The sequence below is a fragment of the Pteropus medius genome, unplaced genomic scaffold, assembly GCF_902729225.1.
Source record: "Pteropus medius unplaced genomic scaffold, Ma_sr-lr_union100, whole genome shotgun sequence".
NCBI classification, from domain to species: domain Eukaryota; kingdom Metazoa; phylum Chordata; class Mammalia; order Chiroptera; family Pteropodidae; genus Pteropus; species Pteropus medius.
In genome coordinates, this window is record NW_024354911.1 from 1,823,157 (window position 1) to 1,841,888 (window position 18,732).

Here is an 18,732-nt window from a genome sequence, read left to right on the forward strand (position 1 = left end):
GTCCCCTCAACCAGAGGCCAGAGAGGGGAGAGGTCCAGATAGTCCTTACTTGTTTGGTGCGTCCAAGAAGGTTTCTGGCCTGGAGAGGCCCTGTTGCAGCACATCTAAGAGCCAAGGAGATGAGGGTTCACTGAATACCAATGTGAGAGCCATTGTCCAGTCTGAAACCTCTTTCCCTCCCTCTGTCTCCCTGACCTTGACTCATTGCCTTTGTTCTGGCTCAGAGTTCCTAGGATGTGGCAGCAAGAGACTGGCAGCTTCCAAGGCCTCTCTCTCTCCCTTCCTTGCTCCCTCCCTCTCTCCTTCCCTCATTTATTTTTTATTTCTTACACGGGCTATAATTAAGGAGAAAAAAATCCGTAAAAATTAGGTGATTCTGAAGGTGCTGAGCAGAAACTGGGGAGGGGTTGGGGAAGGGACTGAAGGGAGGCTGTGCCCTTGCTGCTTGTTGAAGCCTGCTGGAGGGAACACCTGGAACTACCCCCACACTGCCTTGTCCGGAAACCCAACTGGAGAAAGCACCTGCTGTGTGCCAAACCTTGAGGGAGATAGACACCTAAATAGACAACTACGTGCTGATGACAGTGGGACGCTGGACCCCTGAGCCAGACCTCTGCTGTCTTCTTGACTTGCCGAGGAACAAGCCCTCCTGGGCAATTTCTCATGAGGAAAGTGGGGCTTCTTTTAAACTCGTCCAAAACATAACTTTCCTTATAGGTAGTTCCTTTATGGATCATTCCCTTAGGTAGCTCCAGAGAGAGAGACCACCTCACCCAGCTGGGGTGGGGGGTGGACAGGGAGCCTTCCTGGAGAAAGTAACATTGGCACAGGGTTTTGAAGGCTGCTCAGGAGTTTAGAAATCTGGGGCAGGACTAGGGAGAGAGCAAAGATGGATTTCTATTCAGAGGGAATTGCACGTTTCAAAGGCTGGAGACAGGTTGGCGACTGGTGTGTAAGAGAATAGGGCATTCTGCTGTGTGAGTACATGAATCTGTATGTATGTGTGTTTTTTTGGTGAGGACTAGAGAGGTGGAATGAGCCAGGTCAGGCAGCCTTAAATGCTAGCCTCAGAAGCTTGGGCATCTTGGTCTGTAGGTGATAGAAGCTGTGTGAGAGGAGGGGCATTTTATAGGTGAAGGCTCTGAGACTCAGAGATGTGAAGGCCTTGCCCAAGCTCCCCATCCTGTGGGCTAGGCCTGAAGGGTGGGCGCCGACTTCTGCCTGCCTCTGATAACAGTGTTAATCACTCTAATTCATTTAACTCCATCAACAAGTCATTACTGAAGAGAAGCAGGCACCAAGAGTGTGTGGGTGTGAGTTGCCATGTGGGTGCTCCAGAGCCTTGCTGCCAGAGAAGATGGCCATTTGAGTCTCCCTAGACAGCAACCTGGGAGGCCAAGATATCTCCCTGCCCCCCCCCCCCCGTCACTACCCCTGGGCTGCAATGCCTGCCAGATGTCCTTCCTGGCTACCGAAGCCTTCAATCACAGAATAGATGGCAGATAAGGAGGTAGGCCATCACTGCAGTCGCTTGTGACCTAGCCTCAGCCTGGTCCCTCTTGGGGTCCAACCTAGATCTTGGGGATGTGATGGGGGTATGCATGGTAGGACCAGCCCAGCTGATGTGTTTCTTCTCACCTGGAGGAAGGGTGCCAAAGCGGTGACAGCAGCAGCCAGAGGAAGAAGGGATTCTGCCCAGCAGCCAGAAGGAACTCCTTCTTCAGGTCCCAGCATGGGCTGGTATTGGGTAAGGTGGAGCCATTGATGGGCTGCCCATAAGAGGCCTAGGAACATAGGGTGACAGGGAGGGTCTTAGAACACAGAAATACCCTAGCTGGCTTAGCCTGTGATAGGAATGATTATGCATATGCATGAGACCTCATGACTATGCGCATCAGGAAGAAGCCTAAATGCTCCAAGGGGCTGGGCTTGAGAAAAGACAGGAGTCTCTGGCCCCACCATTCTTGTGGTCCTAGGATTCTAGCTTATGCGACTGACAGCTATCAAAGCAGTCAGAGGAGGAATCCCAGTTCCTACCTTGGTTCTGCTCCTGTCTGCCACAGTAACACTGAGCACGTCACTGCCCTGCATTAAGCCTCAGCTTCAACATCTGCACAATGGGCATAAGTCTCTGCTTGAATGCCTCTGGGAGCTGTGCTGAAGTTCAAAGCCAGGCAACAGCCATCACTTAGACTGGATTTCCCTGGGTTGTCCCAGACTCTCAATGTAGGTCCCCAAGAAACAGTGCTAAATAGTAACTCCATTTCACAAATGTGAAAATTGTGGCCCAGAACAACAGTTCAGACTTGACGAAGCTTACACAGGTGGATGCTAAGCCCTGTGGCTGATCCTTGCCCTAGCTGACTTTAGGACCCTGGACAGGGCTGCTTCTCCCCAACCTAGGCATCCAAGCTGTTCCCTGTCACTTTAGCAGAGCTTTCTGAGCCATTTGTTTTTATGTCTGTAGTCAGGAGGCCTGTGAGTATAAAACTGACAAGAGGCACTGGCAGAGTGTGGGAACTGTCAGCAGAGCAGCCGCCTGTGAAATTAACATGATATCGAAAGTGTCAATGTTTATTTACTGGAAATATCTGGACAGGATGCAAAGCAGGCCTGCAGCTGCTGCCTCAGGGGGCAAGGGTGAGGGCCACCCTGCCTTTCTCTCCTCGTTAGCTACTAAGCTGTGCTAGCAGAATCAGCCATCTCTCTGGTTAAGACTCCCACTGTCTCTTCTTGACTGGCTGAGGAACAAGACCTCATGGAGTACGTGTAGCTTCATTTGTATTTATCCAAAGACAATCTCCCTCCCATCCCTGAGTTCTAATGATGGTGTCCAGGATCTGGTGAACGAGGTTAGGTCCCTCAGCCCCAGCTGATTGGGTCAGGTTGAGGTCACCTAACTAAAACTTGGCCAATCAATGTGTCTCACGGGAACTGAAATCAGGGCACAGAGATTAAGTTAGCAGAAAACTGAGGTTCAAGATTGTGCTGGCCCCTAGGCAGGGGCTGCCATCTTGAGGTGATCAAGCTCAGCTAAGTGAATGTGAGGAAGAACCTTGGAGATAAGGAGAATATAGCAGATATGCAGAGGGGAGCAAAGATGAGAGACATTCTAGTTCCTGGTAGAGTCAGACACAGACAGATGGTTTTCAATGTGGCACAGGGAAGCCTGGCAGTTCATTTTGCAAGTGTGTTTCTTCAAATTCTCTGTAACCTTACATTCAAAGGTCACTTTTTTGGGAAAAATCCATTGAAACTGGCCCTAAGACATAAACTGACCGTAGGACTGAAATAGCAAGAAACAGATCCTCAGGTATAATGTGGAATTAGCTGGGAAGGAGAGAAGGGGGACAGTGGCTCACGGTATATGGTGGCAAAGCTGCTAATTATGCTGTGCCCATAGTTGTTGGGACCCAGACCTCGGGCCTGCTGAAAGCCAGGCTCAGGGACCACAGAGAAAAGCGGAATCAGGGACATTCCCCACAGCTTGTCTCTGCCCCTCCCTGCGTCCTCTATGAATTAGAAATGTGGCTCCTGGTAGCTCCTAGGCTGATCTTTCCCAGACCCAACTCCGGGGAAAAATTAATATTGGTATTCTCTGATTTCAAGTTCAAACATCCTATGGAAGGGTGCCAATTTCTCATCCACTTACAGAGTGAGATGGGAGTATGGATTGGCCCAGCTTGGTTTAGGCGCCATGTTCAAGGAAGTGGGTTCCATAAGAAGACAGTGTCCCTAATAATACCAAATGGCTGTGGGGGGCTCAGCACCTCACACAAAGCAGGAGAACAATTTATATCTACTCTATTCTTCGAGCATGGCGATCTTGGGTATGGGGCCTGTTCCCATTACCTACTTTTCTCCAGAGGGGATTGCTTGGCCTCTACTAATGACAGCTGTGCTGGACTGAAAGCTTATTTCTACTTCCCCGTTTGCTACATGGAAGTGTCCATTGCACTTGAGCTGATTTCCCCCATGATTGTATATCAGAGGCAGCTACCAGCAGCAACTCACTCAGCCTCAGAGTTCAATTCCAAATTCCCAAGAGAAACTGATGGACTGTGATTAGGTCAGATGTCCACACTGAGGCAGGGCCAGAAGATAGGGAAGGCTGCCTTTTCCAGGCTGTGGGAGGTTTGGAGTTATCATTTAGTTATCATAAAGTTATCATTTAGCCCATTCTCCTCAACTTGCTTGGCAATAAGGATCGGGAGAGCCCCTCCCCAGATATTCAGATTCAGTAAAGCTGGACTAGGCCTAGGAGTCAGGATTCTGACTTTATGTTATCTTGAAGCTGGCTTGAGAATGACTGATTTAAGCCTTGAAGAGTGAACCTCTCACCTGGCCTGAAACAAGACCAAACTAGAGGGATGGATGATACCAGCAGTGTGGACTCAGCCACCAGGAAGTCTTTGAAGTGGTGGTCTGTATCTTGGCTGCACATTAGAATCACCTGGAGGAACTCCTGAAAATCCCATTACCCAGGCAGCACCCCAGACCATTGAAATCAGAATCTCTGGGGGTGGTAGCAGTATTTTTTAAAGCTCCCCTTGTGATTCTAATGTGGAGCCTGGATTGAGAACCATTGGTTTAGAGAAAGTCATCATTTTCACTCAGCTCACACACACTCCTACTCAGAGACTCCAACCCTCCCATAGCCTGGAAAAGGCAGCCTTCCTTATCTTCTGGCTCTGCCTCAATGTGAACACCTGACTTAACTGCAGTCCATCAGTTTCTCTTGGGAATTTAGAATTGAACTCTGAGGCTGAGTGAGTTGCTGCTGGTAGATGAAGCTGCCCTCTTAGGGTAGCTGTGCTCTTCAGGCACCACCTTTTTGGGCAGCAGAAGAAGCCACTCCCTCTGCAGAAAGGAACAGGTCACCTGAGCCTCTGTGCAGCCGGAAGCTGAGCCAAGAGAAAGAGGAAGCTTATGTGACAGGCTCTCCTTAAAGAAACTCTTTGTTAGAGAATATCTTTAAATGGGATCCTGTTCCTTGCTGTCAGTTCATTTTGGATACGGAGAACTGTGGTTACTCTCATCTTCACCATCACTGTTGTTACACAGGCTACAGAGTGCTTTATGAACCACAGAGCCCACTCTACCCCAACACGTGTGATTTCTCAAAACATCTGATCACAATTTTAAATGTGTACTATTTGAGCGATTGCTTGGAGTCTGTCTCCCCTGCCAGACTCTAAGCTCCAAGAGGGCGAAAACTTTGCTAGTCTTGTTCCTAGTAATATCCCTGGTGCCTGGGCCAGTGCCTGTTGAGGATAGGGAGCCAGGAAGGGAAGGAGTGCTCCAAAGCAAGAATTATTATTCCATTTTAAATATGGGGAAAGTAAACTCTGGGAGGGGAAGCCAGTTGGCCAGGGTCAGACAGGGAGTGACAGCTGAGGTGGGTTAGGCCCTGAACCAGAAGACAAAGCAGAAGTGATGGCTGTAGGCATAAGTAATCCTGAAGAAATATGTAACTACAAATTGAGTGTGAAGACTGGCAAGAAGACCCTGAGCAAAGCACCTTCCTGTGATGGAGATTCCTCTCTCTGGTGGAGAACAACCTCCCCTTCCAGCGGGAGTAGGTGAAATGAATGGTGATGGCTCTCTCCAAGGCTGAGAACCAGAGACCCTTCCCAGAGTGAACAGTAGGTATGCCATGAACTGGATAATGGGAAAGACCTGAAAAACCTCACTACAGGGCCTGTTAGAAATCATGCTTGCTTTCAATGTTCCTACAGAGAGAGACAGTTGAGCTTGTCCACTCAATAGAAGAAAAGACAATAGTTATTGTCACCATAGACTCTTAATTTATACCCTGGTGGGTATCTCTTGGACAGGGTACCTGGTATCAGAATGGGTCTGACTGTGTGTCAAAGACAAATCCTTCATTGCTCACCATCTGTGAGTCACCTGGTCCAAGGCCCCATGATTGTTCTGAATTAAGGCTGGGGGATGTAAGCTGTGTGGGGAAGGTGGCATTCTATATAATGAGGAATCCGTGAAAATAATAATAGTAGAAGCAAACATTAATTGGTCACCTGCTCCATACCAAACCTGTTCCAAGTGCTTTGCCTGTATGTTCCAATTTAAACCTCACAAGTTACATGGGTGACTTGCCTAAAGTCATACAGCTGGCACATGGCAGAGCCAGGATTTAGACCCTAGTCACTGGCTCCATATCCCATGCTCTTAAACCCTTACACTTGGCCCCTTTGATCAACCTTACCTCTTTGCATGCTTTGTGTTTCGATGTGATTAAAAAACCTCAAGGTATGGTCTTGCAGAGTCCCAGTGTTGGCAGGCCCTAAACCGGGGGATTGATCAGAACCCGGCGGGGTGGGGGTGGGGGGTAGGGGTGGGGTGGGGTAGGGGTGGTAGGGAAAGAACTATTTGAAGAAATGACCTACACTATAAAATGAAGGTTGCCAGAAAGAAAGAAATGAGCACATGTGTGTGAGTGGGGGGAGAGGAGGGTAGGGGACGTCCGAAGCAGAGGGAAGAACATGTAAAGAGGACTGGAGGGGAAGGACCTCTAGCATTTGAGCCAGGTTCCCTCACAGACCTCGTGCGTTCAGCCACACAAGGCATCTTTGGCTGGGATGCTCACCCGTCCTCAGCTCATCAACGAGACCAGAGTCACTGGGATCCATTTCGGGCTCAATATCTGTGTGCTTCTGAGGCACCCTTACCACTCCTGCCTTCAGCCTAGCCCTGCTTTCTAAACCTTTATGTAAGGACGAAGGCCCAGTGGGGCACAAGGGTAGTGAGGCGGGGTTGGTTCCCGTGGCCACGCCCCCATCGGCCTCTCCCAGCCGATTGGCAGCTCGGCTGGTCGCCTAGGAGACAGCGCCCGGCGAGCACTCATTGGCCAGCCGCGGCTCGGGGTAAGAGCGAGGCTCCCGGCGGCTGTCTGCGTGTGCGCGCGTGCGCACGGGCTCACGTGTGTATACAGGGTGTGTGGGCACTGCGGAGAAGGCCGATGTGGCCACAGCCGGTGTGGCCACCCTGTGAACCCAGGAAGAAGGGAGGCCGCAGGATGGGAGGCGGGCATGGATTTCTGGGAGGACTCACGTGGCGGGAGCTTGGTTGAGACCGTACCGGTGTCCTTACCTCTGTGTGCTTTGGGGCGCTGTTCTGTGGATCTGTGCTTTAGTGTGCATACACGGTGAGAGCGTAGTGTACCAATGTGAACATCTGGTACCTGGGCGTACACTGATGGTGTTTGTTTGCATGGGCGCGTGAAAGGATTGTTTGTGGACACATGAACTGCTGCATGTCTGCGTGGGGGAATGTGTGAGGCTATACAAATGTGATCTTTTCCACGTGCACATGTGTGCTTGCTGGCGTAGATGTGTGTGTGAGCAGAGAGGTAGGCATACTCATGTGTGCATATTCTGCTTCTGCCTTCTCTGCTCCCACATCTCAAATATTTCTTTCTTAAACTTGGATATGGGTCCTCCTCATGCTCAAGCGTCCACCATAGCTCCCCATTGCCTGGATAGTGCTCTACAGAAACACCTGCCTCAGTTTCCCCCAGCACCCCACATACACATCCACCCTCCCTCCCACAGGAGCACCAAGAGGCAACAGGAGGGGGGATTCTGTCCCTGGCACAGGCAAGACTTCAAAGGCAAGGATTCAAAATAGATTTTCTTCATCCTAAGATAGGGAACTGGAGCTGAGGGCCTGGGGACTCTTGGAAAGTTGCTATCTTCCTTTGATCTCCCCTATCTGTTCTCTCTACATGAATGGTAACCTTTCCTTAGCCTCCCACTGCCTGTGGGACATTGGGCTCCACAGCTTACATGTCATTCCTTCATGTACATCTCTACCCCATGCTCTACTTCCTACAGTGTATTTGGAGGACTGGAGGTCAACTGGAGAGCCCAGCTGGGACCTGGGAACCTTGGCCTCTCTAGTTCTCTGTGTCACCATAGAACAATCCTTCCATCTACTCCACAACTCTAGCAGCCCCTTCTGCCTCTGGGGCAACTGCAGGGGCCCATCAACTTTGCAGTGTCCCTGTCCCTTCCAGCTACCCTGCAGAAGAAAGGGAACAGCTATTCTCCTGGCTCCTAGCCAACCAGGTGCCATCTTATGGTTAGGCAGTCCTTCTCAGTGCCTCTGGCTACAGGGCCTTCCACCAGTCCTCCCTCTCTGCCGATGGCTCCCCCTTAACTCACTATGGGGCAGAGGATCTTGACCCACTCCTCATGGGCCGTCTTGCCTAGCTGAGCTCCTGGAGCCAGTGTGGTCCAACCTCAGATGCACAGAGAGGGAAAATGAGGCAGAGGGGCAGGGACTCACCCCAAGTGGTAGAAGACTGGCAGGCTCCCTGAGGACTCTAGAAAGGTGAACTCCATGGGTGTGTGTGGGGAGTGGGCTGCTCTAATGGCTGGGCCTCTGGGCGCTTTGACTGTCCTGGCTCCAGACTGAGCAGCACCTGGGGAAGGTTGTGGAGAATGGGCAAGAGGTTGCCTGAGGGGCCAGGGCCAGGGCAGGCAGATAGGCCTCTGTTCCAGGTAACTGCACAGTCAGTACCAAGCAGGGAGATTTATGGTCCCAGGCACAGGACCACGCAGTAAATGTCATCTATGGGAGAGGCTGTAACTCTGCTTTACTTCAGCAGCAGTATGGGGGCAGAGAAGTGAGACACAGGGCACCACTGAGGTCTGGGTGAACCCTAAAGCTGAGATTGGAGAGACCGCATCAGTACAGCCTTTTCCCACGTCCTTGAGAAAGGTCAGCCCAGAAATGTTCAGGGACTGGTGCAAGGTCACACAATGAAGTGTCCCCACCTCCTGGGGCTGGGTGCTGGACAGAGCCCAGGAGAGACGGACACTTGAAAAGCTTCACCCCACCCAAGCTCTGGGTTCTTCCAAGGGACTGCCATAACCCCCTTTTCACCCAGGTCTCCTCCCTGTGCCCTTGGAATGTCCTGAAAGAGGCTAAGCAGGCAATGGAGGGGATGAAGCTTTATTGTGTCTGTGTCTCTCCTCTTTACAATGCCATATTTTTTAATGAGCTATGTAAATATCTGCTAGTCAGAGAGGAAAGTCAGGGCCTCCGGTGGGCCCCTCCTCCAGGGCTGGGACCCTGGGGTATCCTTCAGTCTCCATGGCCCCCAAAGGCCCTAGCCTAGCCTTCCAGACACGAGCAGTCACCTGGCATAATGACAGGGCTTGGGATGGGAGTGTAGGATGAACCATAATAAGTTTATGGGAAAACTGTAAATCCCTATACAGGCTGAGTGGTCAGCTTTCTCAGGCAGTCAGACCAGCACTGTGCTATGTGGCCACTCTTCTCACACTCCTGCCCAGTAGTCCCCAATTGCCCAGCAGGTCACAGTGCCAGATTACCAGGTCCTCAGAAACAAGCATCTGGGCCTTCTGTATCATACTCTGATTTCAGGGCCCCACAGAGATGACAGGTGTCCTGGGAACTGGGAGAACGGAATTGACTAGCAGAAGCTTTGATCATGACCCCAACCCAAATGCTCACCCACCCCTGCCAGAGCACACTCTTCACCACTGACTCATTCCATCCCACAAAGGAAGGAGGCCAAAGGAGGTGATGGAACTGTGCCCATCACAGATGAGAAGCCTGAGTCTGGAGTGGTTCAGAGTGAGGCGACTAGTCTGGTGCTTTTTCTGCCATGAAATGCTGGTGACTTGAGTATGAATCCTGGCTTCATCGCCTACCTGGTGGTGAGCCCCTGGCAGTCACTTCTTCCTAAACCTTGGTGTTCTCAGCCAAAAGAGAGACCCTCCTTATCACAGGATTAAATAAGAGAACATAGGTAAAGTGTCTGGCCTAGTGCCTGGAACATCCCTTGATAGTCAGTAGCTGCTATTATTATTATTATTATTATTATTATTATTATTAATTATTATTATTATTATTTATTTTATTATATTTTTATTTTTATTACTATATTATCCCTGGTTCCCTGCCTCAACCCCTCACCCCGCTTCTGCTTGAAAGGGCATTGTACCAAGAGCAGCAAACTTAGGTTCAAGTCCTGGCTCTTTACTTACCACCTATAGATCCATCCGTAGACCAGTCACTGTCACTTTGTAAGTTTCCTACTCCTAGATAAACCGTGGAGGCCTGTGTACCAATGAATAGTTTCTGAAAGGAACGGGCACCACAGGGGTCCCTGTGGAGGGTGGCTGCAATAGCCCTCACATCCTGCATGCCCTTTTGCCTGTGTGACTTTGCAGCTCCTCCCACCAGGAGCTAGGATCTGTCCCCTCTCCTCTTGAATCTAGGAGGGCCTGTGACTTGCCTTGACAAATAGAAGGCAATGAAAGTGATGCTGTGGGACTTCCTGGCCTAGGCCTCACAAAACCTGGCAGCTTCTGATTCTCTACCTTGGAGTGCTGAGCCGCCATAAAGAAGTCCAACTAGCCTGCTGGAGAGACCATGTGGACATAGAGAAGCCAGTTGGCCTCCAGCCCTTCCAGCCTCCCCAGCTGAGGTGACAGATGTGGCCAAAAGCCACTTTAGATCTTTAGCTCCAGTCAAGTCTCCCTAGTCAACACCATACAAAGCAGAGATGAGCCCTGCTCAGGTTTTAAAATTGGGAATAAATGGTTCTTGTTGCTTTAAACCACTAAAATTTGGGGTAGTTGTCATGCAGCAATAGATAACTGATACAGTCCCTTAGCATTTTCTGCCCCATCATCACTCAAACTTGGCTTGGATAAGATCAAGCTCCTTGGCCTCAGCTAATTGGACAAGAGGGTGAGCACCTGACTCTGAGGCAGCCAATAGTCATTGGCTGGCAGGTGGCCAATCAGATGTTTTTTCTCTAGAGAATAGGAATGAAGAGATCAGAGATTCTAGCATGCCCAACTGTGAAAGAGGCTGGAGCTGGGCTTTTGGAATGGAAGCTGGGTGTGAAGGCTGTCATGTTATCAGAGAACACTAAATTGGGGAGAGAAGCAAGAAAGGCAATAGACCATGGAACCGGGTTCTGTGGGAGCCCCCAAAAGTGACTTAATTTCAGCTGGTCTGTGCTGCCCTGCTCTTTGTATCTCATGAACCCTGACTTCAGACCCCCAAAGACTCAAGGTCCCCAGGACTCCTAACAACAGCCAGTGGTCTGCACTTCCCTCACCCTTTCTCCCTTGCTCCCTGAGACCTCCATCTCCCCAAACACACAGGTTGTGGCCTGTCCTCCAGGGCTCCAAGCCTGGCTCTGAGAAGCCCTAGATAGGCTTTTAAGTCTGTGGCTCTGGGAGTTTAGAACTCCCACACCCTGGTCCTGTCACTTAGTAGGGCATGGATGTCTCTCTATCCTGGGCAAACAGGAGTGATGGCTCAGTTAGCTCCCATGCTCTCCACAGCCCTGAGGCCTTCAGTGGAAAAACAGAGAGCATGACCTGGTTTGGTGTCTACCCCAACCCCACTGGAGTTTCAGGTCTTTGGAATCCCCATTGTGTCCTTTGGCTTCTCCATATAGTCCCTTACCCTGCCAATTCCTGAGGTCAAACACCACTCCCCTGCTTGTCCATAATGACGGCATGCTAATAACTGTGGGCATTACTGCACACCAAACAGATGTCACGCCTAAGGTAAGATTTAAATCAAGGTCTTCCTGACTCCAAAGTCCAGGCCCTATCCACCAATCTGCTGTGCAGCTCTAGGCAGATTACTTCCTCTCTCTGAGCCTCAGATTCTCACTTCTGAGGGAGTAAACTAGAGAGGATCCTGGTGCTTGCTGCTCCCTCTAATACTCACCCTTAGTGCCATTTTTGATCAGCTCCACTTGCATGTCCAGGGTAGGATCCAAGTCTTATCACCCTCTCTTTAAGGCACGCTGTCTCATGGAAGAATAGGACTGGAGGCTGCCTCTGGTCTTGGTCTCCTGGAAAGCAGGCTAAACTCTCAAGATTCAGTATCTTGCCTTTTCTCTAGTAGCTTGGACCCAGACTGAAAAGTGAGCAGAACTAGCTCCCTGTAGAGGTTAAGGTAGCAAGACATCCGGACTCCACAACCCCATTGGGTTTGAGGCAGACTGGGGCCACTGGACTGTGTGGAATGTGAGTGACCCAGGAAGGTTTTGCCCCTGCCCCTAGACCACTTTTAGGTTCAGACTCCCAGCTGTGTGTGTGCCAAGGAAGGGGGCAGGGGTGGGGATGGTATCTGCTCTTCCCCTTTCTCCCTCAGAGGCTGTCAGGCCATGGAGAAAGTAGCCTCTTGACTTTTCAGGCTATTCCCCTGAATATATCTGGTACTTAGCATTTAAGTTCAGTACCCTCTTCTACAGATGACGGTCCCACAGCTAGGAAAGAACAGTACTGAAACCCAGGCCACCTAGCTCCCAGCCTGAGCTCTGTCCAGTACCCTGGCTCCTTTGCTTGGGCTAACCCAGCCTCCTGGCCCTGGGTACTCATGTCCCCTTAGACTGACTCTCTCCCATCTGCAAATAGTCTCACAATTCTTGTGCCCCAGAGTATCCTCAGGGGTCCAGTTCCCTCCCAGTAGGCAAGAATAAATTGGTCCCATAAATCCCCTGCTCTTACCTGAACCCTGTGAAGCCCCAGGGACCTAGGCATCCCAGAGGATTAAGGAACATGATGGCCTCCTGTGGGAGGACAGTGTCGATGAGGGTGTCCAGGGCTGGGTGATGGAGAGATTGTGCTCTGGTCTCTCTCTGGAGATTGGAAAGCCTGTCAGGCTCTTGAAGCCTCACATACCACTGGCATCTTCTGCATACAGATCACCCTATGTCCAAGGAGTCCTCCCCAAAGTGGTCTCCTACCAGGTTGGGTTCTCCAAGCCTGGCTCTTAGAAGTCATAGATAGGCTTTTAAGTCTGTGGCTCTGGGAGTTTGGAACTCCCACACCCTGGTCCTGTCACTTAGTAGCTGTTTGACTGTGGATAAGCTACCAGCCTCTCTGGTTCTCAGTCTCTGCATCTGCGCCAGATAGCAATCATCATCACCATTGGTAGAGGGCTTCCTGAGTGCCAGGCATTCCACCAATCAACAAATGTACTCCCTCATTTAACCTCACGACCAAAAGTAGTAAGACCATCTTTCTGTTATAGATGGGAAGATCAAGGCTCCGAGAGGTTAAGTAATAATTCCAAACAGCTAGTAAGTGTTAGAACAGTAACTCACTCAGACCTGACCTAGAACCTCAGACACTTATAATCATATCTCATCTGTTCCCCCAAGGACCATCATGCTTTTCCACGCCAACATTCCAGGATATTGTGGGGAAGATCCTGTTTCTTCCTGGGGCTAAAACCACTGTTCAAAGGGCTTGAGGCTCCCCCAGAACCAGGGACAGTCTAGGGATGCTGGCTGGGGGATGAAGGTGAGAAAGGCTGGCTACAAACTGCTTAGCCAGGAGTCAGGAGCCAGGAGCAGAGCCTGCTCTTGAGTACATCTGTGGATTGATTGAGTGAATGAATGAATGAATGAGTGAGTGAGTGAGTGACTGAGCCAATGCCATGAAGACTGCTTACCATGCTAGCCCCCATAGGCTTGGTCTAGAAGGTGCTAGGCATGCAGCCACCTAGTTCGAGCCTGCTTGGGTGAGAGGGTGAGCCCTGATTGGAGGAGCCACATTTTGGAAGTTTCTAATTGCTGAGGGGTGACTTTCCTATTGCTCCCCCTCCAACTTCAGCTACGTCGGCAACCTATGGGTTCCTGCATCACCTAGCCTGAGGTTAACGGGCAGCAGGTCACCCTGGACCCACTGTGGGGCTGAGTCCAAGGAGTCCCCGAGGAGAAAGGGGACACTTGGAGTGAAGAAGCCAGGCCGCCTTGACCCTGGTGCCCCTCTTTGCCTGACAGAGGTTGGGGTGAGCACGTGATCTCTGGCTGAGCTACTGCCCCAGCTTCTTGAGCTAGGGCCCATGGATCTAGGGAAAGTGACAAGGTGACCTGTTCGGCTCTTCGCACTTCTGTCATTTGGGGCACCCCTCTCCAGGGTTGAGTTGGGATTGCCTAGCTTTGGTATGAATGGGTGGGGCCACTTCTGACCTTCCTGGTCAGCTCTGTGCAGGTAGACCCCAATCCAGAACTTTTCACAGCCCAGAGTAGGCTCAGAGTATGGCATGATAGAAGACGTGGCAAAGGTGGGGTGGTGACCTGAGTTTGGGCAGTCCCAAGGGCAGACCTTGAACTTCCCACCCTCAGCCCCAAAGACTGGGCCCTCTACATGGGAAGTGGCATAGAGCTGGCACTCAATAAATGCTTATGGAAAGAAGGCTTAGAAAGAGCTGGTGTTCTCAATCCCTGGACAGGCCAAAACTGCAGGAGTATTCTGCCTGGGGAGACCCCAGAACAGAGGTGGTCAAAGCCATGATGCTCACAGGCTTTGGGCTGCCCCTGTGGGTCTAATGCCCAGTTCATCCAGCCAATGCTTCTGACCACTGCCCAGGCTGCTGTTCTGGAAGGAGTTTTCGGAAGTCTCTGAGCCTGCCCTCCCCTGACACACCCCCAACCTGACCCCATGGAGATCCCTTCAGGACACCCACCCCTCCACTTTGAGATAGATAATAATGACCATAATGAGAACAGTCACCCACATGTGTGCACAGCGCTTTACAGGTTACAAAGTGTTTCACATACATCATCTCATCAATTCCTCACAACAGCCCTGTGAGGTAGGCAGGGCAGGGAGTAACACTTCCATCTGTACAGATGTGGAGACTGAGGCCTAGAGAGGGTCAATGACCTGTTTGACCCCTGCAGCAATTCAGTAGCACAGCTGGGACCAGAGGTTAGGCCTCATCCCTGCCTCTGGTCCCTGGCTCTCTCTGCTGACTGTGCTGTCCTCCATGAAGACCCCAGCCCCTGTCCAGAGTCTCAGCCATACCAGACCAGGCCCCAACCCCTGGCGGCAGTGCTGCCTGGCAGCTTGGCAGACAGCACCGCCCCCATCTGGCAGCCCTGTCCTCTCCATCTGCTCCTAGCAAACAGCCAGCTGGGAGTGAGCCCATACCCACCACTCTGCCTGGCAGGGTGGGCGGGTGGGTGGGGCTGGAACCCCCTTTCCTGTTTTCCTGAGTGATCCCTCCCCACAGGGGAAGAGAAGGGAAAGGAGGAGGGGGGGAGGAGGAGAAAACAAGAAACTGAGCTGGAAGAGGGCCCTGGAGCAATCAGGACGTCAAAAGTTTGCATTCCAACTAGCTATAGGAAATCGTTTTTTTTTTCTTTTTATTATTTCAAGTTTTCATAAAAATCCATAATTATTGAAACCCAAGTTACAGAGGAAGTTCGTAACTTTTTAAATTGAATTATTGACTGCTGTGTGTCAGTCCGTCAGCTGCCAACTCATCTGTCCACATGTGTCCCTGTGCAGTGGGGTCCCCAGGCCCGAACTTCTGAGGTCCTGGCAGAGAGAGGGCAGGTGGTGAGGGCCAGTGAGGCAGCCGGGAACAGGGGTCGGGGGCTGGAAGAGGTGGGCAGAACCAGGGAGGGAGCCCCACCCTGTGCTCATATCATCTTCATGTTGAATTTGCGGGGCGCATCGGCGGAGCTGATGCCCGCATCCGACTTGCGTGGTACATACTCAATCTCAATGTTGTGCTTTGTGTTGCCCTTGCCCCGGCTCCAGAGGAACAGCAGCACCAGGCAGAAGAGCACAACACCCAGGAAGGAGATGAAGCCCATGGTGGTGGCGATAATAAGGGTCTTGATGTCAAAGGGGAAAGGCACGGTGGCGCGTGTGCTGTTGGCCTCTCCCTCGCCTGGCTGGTTGGAGATGAAGGCGAAGGTCTTGTTGGGCTGATGTGGCCAGTCGGGTGAGTAGCTGCGCACATGCAGATGGGCAGGCATGGAGTCGTTGCCACCTGCATTGGCTGCGATGCACAGGTACGTGCCGTTGTCTTGCACCTGGGCGTAGCGCACCTCCAGTGTGCCATCAGGGAAGACCGTGAGCCTCCCATTGCTTTTGGCGGAAACAAGATGCTTGCGAGGCGAAAGCCAGAGGATGGAGGGCGGTGGGTCGCCATCTGCCCGGCACACAAACTGAACCGTGTGGCCCTCATCCACAAACACCTGCTGAGCTTTGCGGTCCCGGATGCGGGCACGGCGGCAGGTGAAATAGTTGGGCAGTAGCACATCAGGGAAGTCTTTGAACTCCTTGCCCTGGACGAACTCAGGCGTGGCACATGTGGGCTGCTGTCGGTTGAAGTTGAGCCGCCAGCGGCGCCGGAATACCCACAGGAGACGGCAGTCACAGGCCAGCGGGTTGGAGTCCAAGATGAGCGTCTCCAGGTTGCCCACTGAGTGAAAGGCGGACTCCTCCAGTGTGGTCAGCTGGTTGCCAGAGACATTGAGCACACGCAGGTAGTTGAGGCCTCGGAAAGCATAGGGTTCCACAACAGCCAGCTGCCCCCCCACCAGCTGGATCTCCTGCAGCCGTAGCAGCTCATGCAACATGGAGCCCTCGATGGTGCTGATGGGGTTGTAGGAGAGGTTGAGGAAGCGGAGATAGACCAGATGGCGCACAGCTAGGTAGGGTACAGCAGTCAGATTGCAATGTGTGATGGACAGGGACGTCAGATTGAGGCCATAGAGGCAGTTGGGTGTCATGGTGTCCAAGTAGGGCCAGTGGGAGATCTCTAAGACCTTGAGCCGGTACAATCTCTTGAAGGAATAGTCCCGGATAGCGTTGATGTTGAGGTGCCGGAGTCTCAGGACAATGAGACCATGCAGGTGGGACAGCGCCTCGGTGGGGATGGAGGTCAGGTTGCATTTCTCCAGCGTCAGCTGCTCCAGGCTGTTGAGGCCGCTGAAGGCTCGGTGGGAGATGTAGACGAGGTCGTTGTCGCCAACCTCCAGTGACTTGAGGTTGTACAGGTCCTGAAACATGTAGTCCAGCAGGATGACAATCTTGTTCTCGCTGATGTCCAGTTTGGTCAGGTTACTGAGGCCAGTGAAGACGCCCAGGGGGATGAGCTTCAGGCGGTTGCTGCGGAGCCCCAGCGTCCGGAGGTTGAAGAGGTTGTTGAAGGCGCCAGGCTCCACGGCGCTCACAATATTCTCGTTGAGCTCCAGCTCCTCCAGGTGCGGGAAGCTGGCGAACTCGTCCTGGTTGAGCGTTTTGATGCGGTTCTTGCCCAGGTCCAGCAGGCGGGTCTCGGTGGGGATGCCCTCAGGCACGGCCACAAAGCGCTTTCGGTGGCAGAGCACGGCACGGTCCTGGGCGGAGCACTCACAGCGGGGTGGGCAGCCGGTGGCTGAGCCTGACAGCACCGAGCCCAGCACCAGCAGGAGGATGGGCTGCCAGCAGGCCAGGAGAGGGCTGGGCATGCTCCTCACGCCCCCAGTCAGCATCCTCTTGCTTACCTACAGCCAAGAGTAAGCGCAGGACAGAGCGAGAAGTTAGAGGACAGTATTTGGCTGGACTCCACCCAAACCCTCTGTGCTCCCATGCCCTCCTGCCCCAACAGATGTCTCTGACAGAGAGGCTGGGGTCCAGAGTGGCATATGACACCTGCCTGGGACCCCACAGTGAGGTCCAGATGCCTGGTGAGGGGCCTCCTGCCACCCTAGCCTGCTTCCTCTTTGCTCCTTGTCCTGCCCAGAGCACTGCTGAAGGACCTTTCCAGCATCTCTGGGATTGATGGGGTTCATAGAAGGGGTGGGGCCACCACAGAGGAGGTTGGTATTGGCCCTGAAGGCTGCATCTACCTCTAAGTTTTATGTTTCACAGGCAGTGCAACTAACTCCAGGCATGCATCCTGCCCCAACCCCCATCCCTGCACCCTGAGCCTCAGCTTCCCCCAATGCCCATCAGGGATAAGGCCAGACCCACTGAGTTGTCCTTGGGGCTCACAGAGGCATCAAAGGGGCTCAAGGCTGAGGGTACCAGGAACAGCCTGCAGAGGAGCATGTCTGGTTCCCAGCCTGTAGACCTATAGGCAAGGGCTTCTGAGGCTGCTTGGGGGCCCACCTCACAACCTTTAGCCTAAGCTACCTCAGGTGTAGACACCATGGTCTCCTCCTCATAGCATTGCAGCTGAGCTCACAGCCACTCCTGGGTAATCAGCAAAATCAGTGGCACCTGTCAGTGTTCACGAATCTGCTCCCTGACGGGGTTTTTAGATCAGTGGAGGGCACTCCCATCCAGAAAGCCAGGACCCAGGCCTGATGCCTCCCCATAGAATCTCTCCAACTCTCCCTGTCCTTGGGTCCTCTCACAGTGACCCACCGGGGCTCCTGAGTGCAGGGCCCAGGGCCATTGCAGTTCTGTCTTCCTGGAACGCCAAGCCCTTGCCTGTTGAAACCCCATTTTCTGGGCCTAATTTCATGTCCACTGCTCTGAGAAGCCTTTTCTGTTCCCCAGTAAGAAGTATGCTCCCCTCCAAAGACCTTCCCAGTGTTCATTGTTCTCTCTCTCTCAGGGGTCTAATCACTCTCATCCTAGTGCTAGGTTCTGTGCAACTGCCAGTCTGAGAGAGGCAGCCAGACCCCCAAAGCCCAGGATGGCACAGGTAGCCTGGAGGGGCCAGTTCACACTGCAGCACTGAAAATGTGAGGCTTGTTGCAGCTGAGCCCTGAGGAACATGCAGGACTTGGGTTGAATAGCAGTGACAAGGGTGAGAGTGTCAGAAAGGGGACTCGGCTTGAGCACAGGCTGCAGGTGAAGTGAGCAAGGAGTGTGCAGAGCTAGCCTCCCATATTCTCTCCCAGATCATGGTCAGAGGCCACTTGCTCACACTTGTACCCAAACAGTCCCTCCATCTCCTTTCCTCCCCTGTTCT

The 18,732-nt window shown here is 52.3% G+C and overlaps 1 protein-coding gene across 6 annotated transcripts in view; it reads right to left on the reverse strand.

Moving 5' to 3' along the window:
• Positions 1–15,161: 15,161 nt before the first annotated feature.
• Positions 15,162–18,732, reverse strand: part of LINGO1 (leucine rich repeat and Ig domain containing 1) — a 197,095-nt gene continuing 193,524 nt past the window's right edge. For all 6 annotated transcript variants that reach the window (XM_039856454.1, XM_039856455.1, XM_039856453.1 and 3 more), the window contains one exon: positions 15,162–17,314. In XM_039856454.1, the coding sequence (XP_039712388.1) occupies positions 15,458–17,302 (1,845 nt within the window). In that variant the 5' untranslated portion in view covers positions 17,303–17,314 and the 3' untranslated portion in view covers positions 15,162–15,457. The remainder of the gene's footprint in view (positions 17,315–18,732) is intronic.